This window comes from Patiria miniata, unplaced genomic scaffold, assembly GCF_015706575.1.
Source record: "Patiria miniata isolate m_02_andy unplaced genomic scaffold, ASM1570657v1 HiC_scaffold_3, whole genome shotgun sequence".
Taxonomy (NCBI): Eukaryota; Metazoa; Echinodermata; class Asteroidea; order Valvatida; family Asterinidae; genus Patiria; species Patiria miniata.
In genome coordinates, this window is record NW_024037069.1 from 26556263 (window position 1) to 26574686 (window position 18424).

Below are 18424 nucleotides of genomic sequence, written 5' to 3' on the forward strand. Positions count from 1 at the left end.
GCTGCAGTAAACATTTTCATGGGCAAAATTAATGCATAAGCCGCAGCTTATATTCCGAAAATTACGGTAACTCTCTTTCCCTTCTTTCACTTGATTGTACCTATGTTTGATGAGACTTACACTTTTGACGTCCTGTGATTGGCTGCTGCCTCCAGCTGGCAGACTGGGTTGGATTGAGATGGAACCGAAAGCACAGCTGAGCATGGCCAGAGTCTGGACGTCATGCAGGCTACTATAATGGTCAAATCTAATCAGAGAGAGGGAAAACTGATTTTGGGTAAATAATGTAGGCCTCACTGCCTACATGTATGTGCCCTACTAACTGAGTTACAATGAATTACTTAAGATCCTTATTATATAGATAAATGATTAGGATTTGCATCTGAAACCTCTGGAACACTATACCAATCCTGTACCAACTGAGATTTCTCGTCTCATTTAGCTGATTTGCAAATTGTCGACGTCGTTGCTCACAAAGTGCTTGTCAGAACCACAAAGCTTCATGGGCCTTATTCACGAATCGGCCATATTGAATTGAAAGTGAGGTAAAATCTTAATTTTTGGAACTTATGGAGAGAAATGAAAGCAAGTTAATTCCTAATTAATTCCAGCCTGCTTCAATGAATAATTTTGTAACAAAAAATTCCCTGTTTAAAGCCAGATTAAAAACAAAAGACAGTAAAATAATGCTGTATTGTGCCTGCATAATTAGTCTGGCGCCATCCCATTGAACAGTTAACACTAAATGAAATACGTTCAGGTAACTCAACAAAAATAGCCAACTCGTGAATAAGGCTCATGTGCTGCATTGCCAGAGATCGTGTCTGAAGTCAAAAGGATAACCATATTAGTGATGCTTCAAACCTGGCAAATAACAAATAGGGATCACTCAGTAAGGATGCAGTTTTCTTATTATTATTATAAATCAGTGAATGAACCACCAAGGTAAAGGGCTTTCTACTAGTGCCCAATGAACCTAGACGTAGCCTAATTTGGATGGACGGCTGAGTTGAGTCAGCACCGGAACAGTGTTCTTAAGCCCGAGTGAAAACAAACCCCATCAAATTGTTGTCACCAGCATCAGATTCAGATGTGGGTCTTTCTATAAACTAAAGGCTAATGTTTTTCCCCGTCCCTGTTTTTCTGATATCTATAATTTTATAATTCTGATGCACTCACAGTCGTCCTCCAAGAGTGATTATGAATAGCAAAATACCTACCCAACAAATAAATCATTTGAAATCATTACTAATGATACTTGAAGTACCAAGGTAAACAGGGACAGGAAAATATCACACTTTGGAACCTAAATTTATAGAATGAACGACATGCCATGCTTACTTCCCATTCAACAAAGCTAAGTACATGTACTTTGATTCGGCTGATGTAATCATCAATTTAAATTTCAGTTGGACGTAGAAATCTGACGAAGTGGGATGTGAACCTATGACTGCTTATGAAGTTCCAATTGATACTTTCAGTTAAGGAGAATACACGAGAAAGTGTGGATTCGTAATTTAAGAATTCACGAGGCGCGAAGCGCCGAGTGAATTCGTAAATTAAGAATCCACACTTGCGAGTGTATTCTTCGACTTAAACCATTGCGTCAAAAGAAGTATTGGCATTAACAGTGAGAGGAGATGAAAAGATTTGGGATAGATGTTGCAACCTGACGCCACTTCCGCGATTGTGTACAAAGTCTATGGAGAGTCAATAATTTTTTTAAAGTATTTCCTAACAAAATTGGAAATATTTCTCAGTCCCAGATTCATGTCTTATCATCATTTTTGCAATGAATGCCCTTCATTGAGATGATATATGGAGAAAAAAAGTGGCGTCAGGTTGCAACATTTGTCCCGGCTCCTTCCGTTGACAAATTGATAGTTCAGACGATGATTTCTTTCTGACTCGAAGTAGGTTTTGCAGTGACGGCGGAGAATCTGACAGGGAAGATGCATTGGTAATTGCGGAAGGAAATTTTCACGCAGACGGTCCTATTAATGCTCATTATAGAGAACAATTGTCCGACGTGTTCAAAGTGTGGATTCGTAATTCCGAATCCACACTTAACTTAAGATTCTTTGTTCCAAATCCACACTTTGTGACCAGCGTAACAGATTCGTAGTTCCGAATCCACACTTTTAACAATAGTGTGACGTCATAGCAATGGTTTAATGAAGTAGAAGTCACACACAAAGTCGGGGGTTAATTAAACCTCCTTCATATTGAAACCAGTATTTTTCAACATGGATCCAACATTTGATTGCTGGTTGATTGACACATCTAACAAAGTGATTTCCAGAAATGTACGTACAATGTTTGTAGCAGCTGTCGCCCAAATGGATGTTGGGCCCACGGCGTTTCCCCGTCGGCATCAGAGTCAGGCTGCAACTCACTGCTATTGGATAGTGCAGCTAAAGACCACACCTACACATCATAAGAAATATCAACAAATTCTTAAAGTTCACTGCATATTTGCACAGTTTGCAGGATTCAGTTCATGTGATAGTATAGTTACATTACGTATTTAAGTTGCGTTCCCTGTGCTGTTTCTGAGTTTCATCCTGATAAATAGATTCCTTTTCTGAATTTCGATTTTTCAAGCAATACAAAAAAAAAATCACTTTTGAATGAGACATTGACAGAAAACATAAATATCAGCCCATGTTTAGTTATTCAATTATTACTTTACAGTTTTTAATTACTTGCGGCCAAAAAATAATTCTGTTCTTACGGGATTGGTTAATCAGTATCCTGGATAACTGTGGACTGGGAGCCAGTCTGCTCACAAGGCAGATCTGTTTGTGCCTTAAATAAAAACTGGGTTTTTTTCAGATAGCAGGAAATTTATTAAAAAAAAGAAGCAACGTGGTTGAAGAGCACAGGGCCAGCAATTTAATTCAGATAAAAAAACACAGACTGGAGGACCCAAGACTTCAGGACCTAAGCAGTTGGAGCTACATTGTATATATGTATACTAGTCATGCATTTGGGAAATATAATTGTTCTTGCGAAACAATCAAATGGATTAGAGTTAATGAACATTTGAAACTTTGGAAGATACAATGGTACTCAAAAAGACATCACTGTCTCAAACATTTCAAAACATGATGAATGTAAAAAAAAAACACCAGAAATTCAAATTTTCTGGACACAACTGGTATACAGCTAGTGTTACACGTATTATTATAATGGATTATTTCAGGCGTAACATTTTGTTCGACAAAGAACTGAACAGGAAAAGTTCAGACACAAACTTCACCAGCAAGGTTATAGGGTCATGGCCAATTCATGAATATTAATTCTAGATCATGCATATTCAGTATGTTTACCTGCACAAGGTCTGTCCTTCCAACGGAGGCGGCTGCTTCAGCATTCAAGGTGCACATCAGGGGAATGTTGTGTCTTATAAACCTAAGTAAGAAACAATAACAATACAGCAGAGAAGAATTATCAAATGACCAGGTGTAACCCTTCGTGTGGAGAATCATTTGCACTTTTTATATATTTTTATTAGAAGCAACACAATTGCTCAATAATCTTACATTAAAAGCAGGGTCCCTAACAACTAATCTGTGGCAGTTCGCTATTATAAATTGGTGTTCAGTTGCTACTGCATGTATACAATTTGAGAGAAACAGAGAAAACACATGCACAATTTCATGGTCTTGTAACTGGATTCTATCGCACGTAACATAAGTATTCAAGAACTCTTCAACAAATGTTTCTTTTGATCGCAACAGATTCTGGTGGAAATTTTTCACAGGGTATTTGGGACCATCCCCATCTCCATTTTTGAGCAATGAACCGACAAATATGATACTTTTGCCTCAGCACAGAGTGATGTATTGTGTATGGACTGTGTGCACAATACATCACATCTTGGTGCAGCAACTATCCATGTTGCATCAGTTTGTGGTGTGACCGACAAAATACATTCACTTCTCTGATTGCACCCATCGTAACTCGATGTGACCACGAAGTAAGAAAACACACATTTCTATGATGTGACTTACTGGTATTTCTTGGCCAGTTCTTGGTGTACCGGTGTCAGACCCACTGCGCTGTACAGAACAACAAGGCTGCTAGCCGTGGCACTACCAGTAGTGGTGGAGGATTTGGAAGGCAGTGAGGGGTCAGAACCAAAGGTCTTCTTGCGATGCTTACCGATCCGGCGCTGTTTCTGTAAAAGAAAACATAAATGAAAACTGAAAGCAGACTATGTATGGAGTGTTTTTTGGGGCAATCATTAATGTACGCACTACTTCAATGAGGCAGTGTAAGTTTATAATTTGTATAAAAAGTGCCTAGAACTAGTACAATGTTCCCAGATTTAGTAAAATGGCATTAAATCGACACAAACTTTAAAAACAAATTCAGTCACAATGTAGGCAGATTTGTTCTACTTTATCGCTGTTCATTATATGATTTCTTCATCAAAATTATTCTGTAAGTTTAAATTAATGACTTTAAATGGGAAATGCGAGGATTAAAGGTAAGACAATTTAGCCAAATTGGCTCATTAATTCCTTTGAAAGCAGTCCATATGTAAGTTCTGGAAGGGTCTGCTATAATGTGCTATTCTCCTACTCTGTCTTTGCTGTTGAAAAAAGGAAAAGTTCAGTCACCTTTTCCCTCTCTTTGTAGAAGTTGCGCAATAGTGATGGCAAGACCTCTGGCGATTGGCTGCTAGGGCCTGGCCCTATGGGTAATGGCTTTAACAAGTTGAGCGTGCTCAGAGATGACAGGGCCCTGCAACGTGGATAACACAGACAGAGAATAACTCAAAATTTCAAGTATACCTCTGCATCGTGACCATTTTGGAGGTTATCTCATCAGTCAAAGTAATGATGCAATGGTATGTACGAAACATCGGGCAAGGCAATGTCAACACAGTAGATAAAATCTTTATTCACACATCGATTCTTTTCACCAAAAAATTGGGACATTTTGGCAAAAACATAAGCATAAGTAAACAGTTCAATCACACTGTGTTAACTTAAAAACAAACTTTACATTATATCATGTATATACTGTAAATAAATCTCACGGCTGACTTGTTCAAGAAGGGTCCTTTCTTTTCAAACTATGATGAATAAGGACACACATAGCTTGTAATTGGTAAATATATTGTTAAAATAATGTTTGCTACACATTTGCTACACAAATAATACAGTGTATGTGAAATTTTCTGAGCACTAAACAAAAGACCTTTAATAGCTTTACTTGAACCTGTTAACTTCGGCTGGCTTAAACACTGTCACGTCATTCTAATGGTTTGTATCAAGTATGGGCCTCAGTCAAGGAAAACACAGAGTGACCTTAACTCAAGCTCTCGACAGTGGCAACTTGTTATGCAGAATACAACGAAAACAAATCTACCTTGGTGTGGTGTGATGACTACCACTTTTCTTAATAGTGCCTGGTCGAAGAAATACAACCAACTTATCTACAATGGTAAAAACATTGACAAATAAATATAATGGGTAAATTCAATGAAGATAATAAGCAAAGTTATGAGCAAGATAAATAGATACATGTATTAGACATATGTTGTTTATTTACTAATGCCAGAAATTATCAGCAATTTCAAACAATGAGTTTGTAAGAAGTGAATGTTTTCTTTCTAACAACACCAGAACTCATGAAGATATTGTGTTTATCACAAAGATGTATTAGGTGGTTGGCCCGCCTTGCTTAAATTCGAAAAACTTTAGACTTACCGACGCCAGAGAATCTTGCTCCTGATGTTCTCGGGAATGGAATGTGGTTATCCAGATAGCTGCCATAAGTACTCGGTAATGACGACGTCTGCTTGTAGCTAGAGGATGCTGGGGGTGTAGGGGGCTCTGATGGAATCTCTGATGTCAACTGAAATCACAAGAATTGTATTAGTGATTCTCTAGACACCAATGCACAGATATAGAAGAACTACTGGCCTGTATACTGGACTGGCTGACAATTCAGACGTATTGAAGCAGCTGTCTGCCATCTTGGGTCACCCATGATATGTACAGGTAGTTCGTATAGGATTTCTTCTTCAATGTTAAGGCAATGAAAAAAACAATAATATTTTCTGACTGGATTTTGAGTGTTTAACAATCCTATTGCTAGGACTGGTAAAAATCCAAAGACTGATTGATTATTAGGGGAGCATTGTTTTAAAAGAAGATACAATACCTCAACTTTAAGGAATTAAGGAATCAACTTTTGGGGAACCAAGATGGTGGATCAGGTGCTTCAAGGTGTACTGCCCAATCAGCATGGAGCAGCCAGTCAGCTAAGTTCGTGATCTGATGTGAGATCTGATATTATCGGCAGACGTTAGTGTCCATGTGGTCACTACCAATTATCAATAACAACAAACGTGTTTGAGAAATTAAAAAGATGATGTGTTTATACATGTAGGATGGCATTTAAACAGATTAAACTCAAACAGACAAAAATCATTCGTTCTTTATGAAAACACTGAAAGTCAATCAAAAGCAGATCTATGTAAAAATTGCACAAAGTAATTTACGCGATATTCAATTTATGTAAGGGTACAGATGTGTACGATGAAAACAAGTACATTTATGAATAGTAAATTGGCCATGTGATAAAAATAATAGACTGATACCTTCATTCCGTCAATACTGACAGAAAGTTGTTGTAGGCAGGCTTCCAGACAAAGCTTGTTATTCTCCATTTGACGTATGCATGTGTCTTCTAGAATCTGTTGTGGAAACGACAAAAATAAAAAATCAGAGCACTACTGAGAAACTTTTTTTCCTTCTAAACTCAGTAGAGTAAATCTAATGAAGTTATCAAAGAACAAACATAATTGGCCTAATTCTGACACTTGTCGTTTTTAACAAGTTGGAATATACACAAAAGGGTATTCCTAGATTAATAGATATTAAAGTACGTTTAAAAAAAAATGAAATTGAAGCGTTTGTTTGGTAAAATTGTATCAGCTTTTCGTTGATACCTTACTTGCACCCATGCAGTCATGAATGACTGAGCAATGATTTCAAATCAAACCTTCTTTGATAACTTAGACTCTTTCAAAGCTGACATGAACTGTCCAAACACTGAACCTCTGAATCCTAACACACAATGACACATACCTTTAAGAGTTTATGCTTGACAGTACTATCCAGTGTGGTGGCTGGAAGAAAGACTAGCTTGGGCGTGGCCTTCTCTGGGTAGGAGGGCGGGAAGAATATTTTCATGATGAGGATGTGACGGTGGGAGAATGCTGTTATTGTGCAAAACTGACCCTCAACATCCATCTGTAACATAGAGAAGTCAATGGTGTACTGCATTTGATAACAGTTTAAATCTTAAATAAATGGGTGTGTTAGGCAAGATGTATTTGTTTTCTGTATTCAATTTTTAATTTATTTTCCATTGTTTTCCCCCCCCATTATCAGAATATTTGTATTCTATTATTCAAAACAAATATTCAAATTGACATTCTTCAGATCCCTGACACAAATTTCCTTCAATTATTCACTTTCATATTTTAGTGTTTATCATTGTTCAAAAATGAGAATGGCAATACTAAAATAGTGAAAATGAGAACGCTATAATGTTGAAAGAACTATCTGTCATCAGGAGTTGCATTTCCATCACAAGATGAGGCCGAAGGTTTCAAAACCTTTTTTTTGGGGGGGGTTTCAATTTGTTACAATGCAGTGTTATTCTCAGACCTGTAACATGTCCACATGGTCACAAGTGGCAGGGGATGAACAGTGACAAAGGGAATGCCACTGTCACATGTGCATAATTTGTCACTTGAGTTCAAACTTGACGTGCAATGTGACTACGTGTAGTTATGTGACTTGTGACTGACTTGTGACACATGATGACAATTACACCTCTGACAGAAGAGGACAGGTTGAAATGAAAGTTTCCATGGACCAACCTTTTGAATGGTGACATTAGGAAGGTTGATTTTCACTGAGGCAAACTCTTGCTCCAGAAGCGAGGGCTTCTGACTATAGCTACCGCTAGCCAACAATCCCACTGAAGTAGTGGTCTCGGGACTGCCAATAACACCCCCAGAACCGTTTGCGACCAGGGGTTCGTTGAGAGCTCCTGGTGTAGAGGCAGGGGTGCCTCCAGAGGAACCGATACCATTCAGGGGCATCTGGGGATCCTTGGGGGTTCCTACCAGCTCAAAGCTACTGATGAGAGGGTCCTGGGGCGAGACTGGCTCTGGGATGTCCACTCCGCACAGCTGCCGTGGTACAATGAAACACCAAATTACAAGCAAGTCAATAAAGGTTGGACGTTTTCTAGTTAATCAAGATCAAAAGATGTACAGAAAACTATACAGTATATGAAGGAAAATGTAAGAAAAATGAAAACAGGAAATGAGTGAAATGTTTACCTTCTGAAGATGTGGCTCCACACGCCATATCCTTAAACTGTGATCCCTGGACCATGTGATCAACTGAAAATCATTTGAGCCTAATCACAAAGAAAACAATTATTTACTTCAGCAAGGTTATAAGCGGAAAGCAGATCATTTGCCAAGTATCTATGTCAAATTACTTGAAATCCGATAAGGTGGCGAAGCTTTCCTTCTGTATTCCATGAGATCCACCGTAATACTTCAGTAAGGATCTTCCACTCTATAAATAATTCCAGTTTGGTTGTGGTCAAACCAGTTAACCGACCCCAGCAAGCTCGGTGGTCGAGTAATAAGACGTCTACACTGGTGAGCAGGAGGCCGTGAGTTCAAGTCTCACCCAACTTGTGATTTTTTTTCTCACAAGCCTTCAGACAACAAGCCTTCAGTGTAGGGCACCCAATATCGAATATACATCTCCACGACGCAAATTCCATCTAATAAATAGTAAGGACCTTTTGTCTTCTATTTCTCTGTTCCAGGTTCAAACCCCACCTCATGCATCAAGTTAATTGAAATTTTCCCGTAATGTTTGTCAAGGTTTAAACATTCAATTCTTGTATAACGTAAAATTCTGTCGGTATTCTCTCCACAGGCATCTTTAGGTGAGTGGGCGTATTAAGGGCAAAAAGGCCATATTCTGAAGTGAATGGGGGCAAAGACATCATTTTCTGGGTTCATACACTAAAAAATGTCTGACTATTGAAGCAGTTTAGTAACTTTCTTAAATTACAAAATAAAATACATTGCAACTTTAGCATTATGTAAATTTAATTACATAACATTGGATTCATATCCAATCCCCCAAAATGGTATTGTTGCAGCGCCCTCGTTACCAGGAATAAGGCAGAAAACTGTTTTGATTAGGAATCTTTGTTGATGTTGTCAATAACATTTCAAATAATATACAGGGTTTTTAAGGACAGGGCAAGCATGCCAGATCTCATTTGCATCTGATTTTTTACCCCCAAATGTTTTTTTTCGAACATGACAAGGACACCAGCTAACCTTCTTTGTGCGTTCTCCACTGGAAGTCCAGTACGTCATCCGTGTGACCGGTGAAGGAATGTATGGCTCCAACGGGGTTAGACTGGCTCCAGAGAAGTAGACTCTTCTCCCCACGTCTCAGCTGGGGGACAGTGGCCGTGACTAGACCATCACCAAAGGGCTGCCAAGAAAAAATAACATGTGGTTATCCTGAATCTGCTGGGCATAAAGTCAGTGCTGAAAATGGGGGACAATAAAAATAATGGGCAGAGGGTTTGCGGGTCGCTGATACCACAGAGCAAGTAGGGTCTATGGTATATGTTTGTATTTGCCTATAGCAATCCCTTACATTTATACTGTTCTATATAAACTTTTATAGGTCAAAACCCTTTAAGGTAAAACCTCAGGGAACGCAGATTTCAGAAGGGAGTCTTTAAAAATCCTAAAATCAGGAAAAACCTTACAAACAATTCCAAAATCAGGAAAAATCTTAACAAACCTCACCAGTGTAAAATACAGTACCATTAACACATGTACAATTAGAGAGCTTAACCTATTAAGGGTTTTCTTTGCATTTGAACACAGATTTCCATTTTGACTCACCCCTGCATAAAAACCTGAATGTAAATATATCTTGTAAAATATTAACAGACTCCAATGCTTAAGGAATTTATTACTCACCGTGTATCTTGCCCTCCACAGCGGGGTGTTTGTTCTCAGCTCCAAAATTGTCTTTTTAGGATCACGGACATCCCAGAACTACAAGGCAAACAAGAAATATTAATTGTTGTTAAACCTGGCACAAACTGCCTTTTCATTTATTGTGACAAAGCATTCATTTGTCATTGTTCATCAATTGTGCCGACTTTTGACTGAACTTGACTCAATTACAACTGTATCTAAACTTGTAGCGTAACTACATCAACAATCATTACCCTAACCCTGGCCCTATATCTTGCCTCTATACGCCCAACTTCATCCTTACCTGACATACAATGTACATGTTCTCATTTCTTTTACACCAAATAATAGGGATAAAATTGCCAATTTAAAGAAAAGGTCTATAAAAATGGATGGAAGGTCTGAAAGATGTCCTTCTTTCAATACTTATTACTTCTTTGTCTCAGAATCTGAACAATTTCAGGGATGAAATAAGTACAGGCCGTCTACACTACTCGAACTCCAAACTTTAAATAAATATTGATTAAAACATCCCTGAAGTAAAGGTCTTTGACCTTTCATCCCTACCTTTGCTGTGCAGTCTTGACTTGCTGTTACCAGGAAGTTCTCGCTGCCAGGATCCCAGTCCAAGCCATGGATCTTACTCAGACTGGCTGAGATATACTGCACTGCCTGGCTGTTTTTCTACACAGATACACAAACAAATATGTGCTGATTTCGAATAAGGGAATACCGGTACATGTAATAGAGCCATTTTGAAATCTGGTTTAAAATCAATTACCTGCTCGCTGATAACGACCTGAGCTGAAATATGTACAGGCATATATGGGATATGTGCGAGGGAGCTGACGACATGTTTACTGCAATTTTTAAGTCTTGGATTAAAGCCAAATTTTGTTCCTCTATGAAAAATAAATTGCTTTTTCAAACACTTTTGTTCCAGAAGTTCAAGCAACTAGTCAGCAACCCTTGAATAAATACACAGACAGATACATGATATTCTTCATTTTTTTCTCCAATATTAATGTTTGAATATTTGAATATTCAATCAAACCCAAGTTCAAGAATTTTGGATGTTTAGCTGTCATAAATTTTCTTTTCTTTGAAGATTCGTTCTTGTTTCAGTACATGACAGTAGGCTAATGAGCAAAGTTTTCTCAACATTTTTTCAATGAGTAAATTTTGGGTTCACAATTTGAACAGAAAATACCCAAAGTGAACAATGTCTTCCTAAAGTGACATCGCAGCAACAGCACCCTCACTTGTCAGGAAAAGTATGGACAACTTTAATATTAAAAGAAAATGCACTTTTCAATAAGATTAACCAAAAAGGGATGTCAAATGGTTTTCATACATTTAAGTGAAGTAGAAAGTTGCACAAAATATCTTCCCAAGTAAAATTCATGTCATGGGTAATTTACACTGCCAGTTGGTGTCTCCTCTACCCTGCTTGTTGCTTAGCTGTTTTTCTAACGTTATTTCTCTCTAATCATTCCTACATACCCTTTTATCCCACAGTCTGATGTCTCCCTCATGCACTGTGGCTAAGTAGTTAATGTTTCTCTTATTCCACTTCACTTGGGCAGCTCCAGCTGATAAAATCAACACACATCCAAAAGGGAACTGTTAATACCTTTGTTACTTTAAAAAAACAACCTCACCATCCTCACATTAAAAATCCTCATCATCCAAAAGGCTCCAAGTTCTATGGCATGAGTTGTACACATGAATGTAGATTCATACTTAATGTAAATGTAATGTGAACCAAATTTAACCCCAAAAAATTGAAATTTGCTGGAGTTGATGTTTTCAGTTTTATAAAATCACAGTGTCCAAAGTATGTATAACCTTCATATTTGCAGTTGCGTTCCTTTTTGAGTACGAACTGGTTTTAAGATTACAAACGATTCAGCCCGCACAAATTCTTCTAAAGCACAGAATATTGATCATGGTATGTTGTCAAACCAGATTGAGGGAGGGGGGGGGGGGGGACAACGGAGAGATGGGATGGCATCAGTGTAAAACGAGACTGCAGATTTCCTCTAATTAAGCTGCAAATCACAAATATAAGATAAACCGTACATGTTTTGGAAAACTAAGGAAGATACCATTATATCAGCATCAAGAATTCTAAGTTTGTTTAAAGACAGTATTTGAAAATGACACTGACAAAGTTTCTACTTGTCTGTACATGTGACATGGCTTTAGTCTGACTCACCGAATGTTGAGAATGCTAGTGACGGCTTCTTAGGTTCCCTGGTGTCCCACAGATAGATGTATGTATCCACAGAGCAGGTCGCCAGCAAGTCTGGCTCATACACCGACCAGTTCAGATCACTGCAGGCGAAAGAAAGACAAGAGTAAAAACTGATAAATGCCAAAATTTCTAAAGGGATTTGTGTGCTTGGTTGTGTAAAATACAATTTCCCCTGTTTTCCTGTAATTTCACACAGGAAAGGAAGATATATGCTTGTAACCATGGTAACAGACCAAATACAAAAAATCTGACATTAAATGTGGCGACTCTCCATTCCCCTCCCCCCCCAAAAAAAAAATCTCATAATTTGTCTTTCTTTCAGCCTATTTCCTGACACAAGTTTCTAAACTGATTTCTCCTTCAGTGGTTTTCTTGTCTTAAGGACAAGTGATTTATGATGTTCAATTTTTAAGGTTCTTGAAAAAGAAAACCTGTCTTTTCCACAGGGTCCTGCAGGTACCTACTATGCCTGTGACTGTCAATATTTCAAAAGGTTTTTTTGACCCAAAATGTACCAGTTTAAATCAGCAACACCTGGGTGAGATTAGGGGAAAAGAGAAAGCTGGTAATGGGTTTTGTGGCTATCAGGGCTCGCACAACAACATACCGGGTAGGGTCTATGAATTATTTGTACAGGGTGAGTCAAAAAAGAAAAGAAAAAAAAGGACACCCAAATATCAGGACCATTTTTTTTTAATGAAGTTCTGCATGTAGCACTTCAAAATCTAGGATATGAAAGCCCAATTAATAAGCTTTCTTTCAGTTCAAGAATCATTTATATTATTCATGTTCTTTTCAAGTTATGGAATTTTAAACACAAACACCATTTTAAAGTTCTGTCCACGGATCACAAAAAAAGGAGAGTGTTCTTTCAGCAAAACGAAAAAATTCATATAAATCCCCATGTGAATTGTTTTCTTGAAATGTACAACATTCACAAAGCTAAAACTTCATCAGGTTAGTTGTTAAGCATACGTCTTTAGATTTTGAGCACTTTTGTTGATTTAAATAAAAAAAAACCCAATCGACAAATGGCCTACTCTACCTTCAAAGGAAAATATCAAGCCCCCATGAAATGGTTTATAAAATCCTCCAAAACATTTCTTGTGGGTATTGAAGGATCTGGGTGGGGTAGGGTTGGTTTAAAACAGGTGTTTCTTTCTCAGGTAGTCATGGTAGTAGTCATGGGTAGGTGTGAGCATGATAGAGTGAATAACCATGAATGGTTTACAGTCAACTCGACCATTTGCCAACTCGACTCAAACCAACTCGACCGTTGTACCAACTCATCCGATACAGTCTTTACATTGCTTAATATTCGGGACAGTTACTAAAAGCGTTCAAGAACTGTTTCAAAAGTTTTTGTGTAATCAAGATCTTGCGGTGGTCTCGAGAGACTGTGCCTGTAGTGCTGGACCGCATAGTTTAGGAGAAATCATGTGAGAAAATACATTTTTCAGCCAGAACCACCAAGAATCAGGCAGATTTTCTGATAAAGTATTTTAATTTTTTTTTTATAACTTGTGACAGTTTATTAAAGAGAATTCCAGTACGGTAATTAAAAAAAGAGAAGAGAACAAGAGTAAATGTGTAGTGGGCAGTTCCGTACCTACACGTTCATGCACGATCCAAAAGTCGGCAAAATAGGTCTATACGTTCAGCCATTGGCGAATTGTCAAATATTGGAGACACTTCAAATTTGTTTTAATTCAACAAACATTTGATGCATGACTTAATAGTATAATACTACAGAACTTTTTTGTCGAGTGACGTACGCCAACCTAGGAGAACATTTGTCCGCGAAACTTACTAATTTGGTGTCAATGTTATGTCTGCAACTTCTGACATGGACTACTAAAGCCGAATACTGACCAATTTCATGTACGGTATGTTCACCACTTACAACTTCCCCTAAATTCCAAAGAAGAATAGGCCTACTAAACTAAAAAGTGTGATTCAGTTAACTTTTAGAACTTTTGAAAATTTCACTATCATGTCACACTTTGTCTCCCAACCTGATACAATGACCCATGCAACAGCATTAGTTTTGGTGTTGTTCTATAGCACACAGATCTTCAGGCACAATCCTGTGAGAGGAACAGGCTCGTTCACTGGTTTACACATAGCAGAAATGACACTACATGTACGGAACAAACTCACGTCTACAGCTAGCCATTTATACATTGCCATGAACTGTTACTGTGGACAAGTTTTGGATTCAGTAATAAGCCCATATGAAACTTGTTTACATATGTAACCAACTGGAATCAGAGTTTCAGAATAAAATATAATCCAGTTCAAACGACTCTTGGGAACTTCCATACCCTTGTACTTCTTTAATCATCAGAATTAAACAAGATGTAGGTGCGTTACAAAAATACTTTACAGTATAATACATACGAAGTACGTTGATACATTTTTAAATAAAATTACGTACATGATTCTGTATCAGGCTCATTTGCAATAAAAAGTCATTTAAATATACATTTCTGTAAATATGACCGGGATTTGCCCCGGTGTTTCTGGCAGTGGCTGCAATATGCGCCGCAGCATCTTGTAAACCATTATAAGGTGCTACATAATGGGTCTCATATTTCTCATAAACTTTATTTACCTTTCATTAATAATAGACATATCTCCAGCACCTTGAGTACGTAATAGTTGGTAGAAACGTGCGCTATATAAGACTCCATATTATTATTATTATTATTCTTATTATTAAAAACGTCAGGGGAAAGTTACCACTCAAAATATTACAATACACTGTTTCTGATAGAATTATACAAAAAAAAAAAAAAAAGGTCTTTTTTTTCATGGGGAAACTGAATAATAGTTTTTAAATTGTCTGGAGCGAGGTGCAAATGATGTGCGACTTTTAGATTACCTTTCCAGTATTAGGCCTATACCTAGTCAGATTCAATTTTTGGTTTATTTAAAATTCTGTAATAAAAAGATGTATCCTATCTGATTCATCCCCGTTTGCTATTTCTCAGGTTTGCAGCATTGCTAAATGTTGCTAGCAATTAATGACTTTGGGCATGATCCCTGACTGTATGGCATATTATGCACAGGATTCTGACTAGCGTCCTTGAACAGAGACAATAGCCAACATAGGGCTGGATGGTTCAGTTGGTAGAACACTGGAACAGCAATCTGGAGGTTACGGGTTCAAACCCCACTCCAGTCAATTTCTTTGTTCAACTTTAAAATACTGTTTGAATTTAAAGTGAATTAGTTTTGGCCTCTTTGGTTCAATGAGATCCATTTGAGATTTGCTTCATTATAAGAAATTATGGCACGAGTCCCTTTTTTTCATATTGCAAATCACTAAGGTGAATAAGATCATGGAGGTAGAATTAGAAGACAGCCCAAGCAAAGAAGAGAACACATCTGGCAACTCTACTGTACAAAAGGGAAATTGGTTCAACTATAAAACTCCACTAAAAGATAAGGTACAGACCCTGGACTTTCACATTTACTTTATTACATGTTTCAGAAAACGATTGCAAAATTAGGTTTGAACATGGTATGTTTGAAAACTTCATAATTTGTACTTGTAAAGTACAATAGCTTTTTGATACAGACTTGTAGAAATGTTTTAAATTAAAGGAATAGGGGCCTACATGATTACTCTATGATAAGAATCTTTTTTTTTGGGGGGGGGGGATAACTGAAGTGTAAATATGGGGATAATAGTGTGATGGAGCAGTATAATCAACCTGTGGATTACAACCAGTTAGGGTCTGGCCGTCGATAATGGCCTGAGCCAAAGGTGAGTAACGGGCTCTTGACCAGTAGAAATAGGTAAACAGTCTCAGGTATATGAATATGGCAATGACGTTCTTGCATCTTCCAGTTCATACTTTCAACCAATACAAAGATGAAACCTATAAAAGTCAAATTGTAAATCATCCTTCAAATCACAGCACACATATTTGGTGCAAAAACTATTGCACTTTGCATTCGCAAAAATAAAAAAAAACCCAGGTTTTAAACATGCAGGTATCAAATAAGATGCAATAAACCATCTTTCTCTCAGAATACCAAAGTTTAGACGGCATACAAAGAGGAACTCAAACTCAACTGAAATCAATATTAGGCCTACATCAGTTTACAGGTTATCATTGACAAAGTGCATTTTGTTCCAGTTGATGCAAATTTTGTCAACACATGAGAGTATATTCCCGACCTCTTCAACAGATTATCAGTAAAGCAGCAAATTTGTTGGATCATATCATGTACAAGCAGAAGAAATTAAAATATTGCACGAGACGTTATTCCATTTATAAACATCAAACTTCTTGGTGTTACCTAGTTTTCTCTTTTGATTTTGCATGTGTAATACACTAATACAGTTCTGAGCTTTCCCCGACACTGTAGTTTTTACTAGCAAATTGTCCATGATGCCTGAATTTTCTCCATGTTGGGTCCTAAAGGCAATGTTGTATTTTATAGATTTGTGTTTAAACATGGGCAAGGCAAAATTTTCCCTTAGAAAATTGGGATTACCACATTGCAGTTCATCATTCTGTCTCTTTATTAAGATTTACCCGCAGTCTTTTTCTTACTGGAGCTGATCATGACAGAAATAAGACTGTGTTGCCTGCTGGAGAACGTGGGTGCGAAGATGCTGGGCCTCCTCTTCAACCACTTACTGGTTTTTGCTGGTTGGTATGGCAGCAGGGGGTCATTCAGCTCGCTCTGGAGGAAAGCCTCCACGGAGAGCAAGGGATCTTCTGTTTGGGTGAATCTACTGACGGGAGAGCGGTGACTGGCGCTGGTTGGTGTGCGCAGCGACTGGGGGCTCAGTGACTTTCTCGATTTGTTAGACCACGTGGATGTTCTCGAGGCATTCCGCTGTCGTTCTGGCTCAGTCATCATTGTGAACCTTGACCCTGCGCTGTGACCTCTGTCTGGTGACCCGGTGCGGAGTGTGCCGGATAGTGGTCGGATTTCCTCCTCCAAGAGTGAATCCACTCGCTTCCGAAACTCCTCGTAGGACGTTGCTTCGGCGGACGAACACGGTGCAGTTTTGGGTCTGTTTTTCAGGGAGTTGCATCTTGAACGGAATGGTGTGACTGCAGAGGGGGCTTTTGGTCGCCTTGTAACAACCTCTCTTGGTTCTGAGGGGTCAAGTTGGTCGTTCCATCCAATGGTTCTTCTCTCAGATATTTCGTCCATGTCCTGGTCAACCTTCTGCAAGATGGAGTCAAATATCTCATCTGCTGATCGGTCGTCAACCATTCGAGTGACTTCCTGATGTTCGAATTCCTTCGTGATGTCCGTTTCTGGCAGCCGTTTCTGCTGGTGGAAAAACCGCAGCAGGGAGATGCGTTTGCTGTACTTACGGCTCTCCAGCCTCTGACCATACATGAACAGCGGCAGTCTCTTGTCCTCGTAGGAAGCAAACGCTGACAGGGAACCGGTGCTGGACTGCAGTAAGTTCATGCTTTCCTTCAGGCTACGCATGTTCTTGTTGGCCACGTGCTCTGAGTGCTGATGCTCCTGCTCGTATAAACGCTTCTGCAGTCGGAGTCGATTCGCCTCTTTGTTGTTGAACCGTTTGGCCTCCAATTCCTTAGGGGTGTTGAACCCACAAGGGAGGGACATGATTTAGAAATCTACAATGTCCCTAGCACAGCAACAGTTTCATTTCTCTTGCACCTCGACAACGTAACACAAGCTTTGCCGTTAAGTACGCTCAGCAGACATCTTATTAGGTTTGTATGGCCATGGGTTTACCAAGTTAATAAATGAGCTCACAGTGGTTAATATGTGTGTGTTACGCAGCATCGGCAAAGCTAATCTGTTTGTAATAATTAATGAAGGTACTTGAAGTAGGCGATAACTACAATGTAAGCTGACCGTTTGGGCTCCCTATTCTTCTGTTGGTTGCCGATGATCGCTCGATTGCTTGGATACACAGATGATTGGAGGGTGTCAGTGTCGAAAGCAAACACACTAATAACAAATCCGATCAAACCATAGTAGCGGTTCTGCGCTGATAATTCCTCTCTTTAAAAAATATCCATGAGTGGAATTTTGCTTTAACCGGATCGAAAATGTTTTAGTGGTGATGGTGACAGCCAAGTGTTTGTCTT

General features: G+C 38.5%; 1 protein-coding gene across 1 annotated transcript in view; it reads right to left on the reverse strand.

Annotated features, from left to right (window-relative positions):
• Positions 1-18424, reverse strand: part of LOC119737926 (GATOR complex protein WDR59-like) — a 32917-nt gene that overhangs the window by 3196 nt on the left and 11297 nt on the right. The window contains exons 5-20 of the mRNA XM_038212594.1: positions 12285-12403; positions 11570-11658; positions 10634-10750; positions 10067-10144; positions 9407-9566; positions 8378-8457; positions 7910-8224; positions 7110-7274; positions 6620-6715; positions 5724-5871; positions 5383-5449; positions 4629-4752; positions 4017-4183; positions 3333-3414; positions 2315-2427; positions 121-247 (exon numbers count right to left, since the gene is read on the reverse strand). Of these exons, the coding sequence (XP_038068522.1) occupies positions 121-247; positions 2315-2427; positions 3333-3414; positions 4017-4183; positions 4629-4752; positions 5383-5449; positions 5724-5871; positions 6620-6715; positions 7110-7274; positions 7910-8224; positions 8378-8457; positions 9407-9566; positions 10067-10144; positions 10634-10750; positions 11570-11658; positions 12285-12403 (2047 nt within the window). The remainder of the gene's footprint in view (positions 1-120; positions 248-2314; positions 2428-3332; positions 3415-4016; positions 4184-4628; positions 4753-5382; positions 5450-5723; positions 5872-6619; positions 6716-7109; positions 7275-7909; positions 8225-8377; positions 8458-9406; positions 9567-10066; positions 10145-10633; positions 10751-11569; positions 11659-12284; positions 12404-18424) is intronic.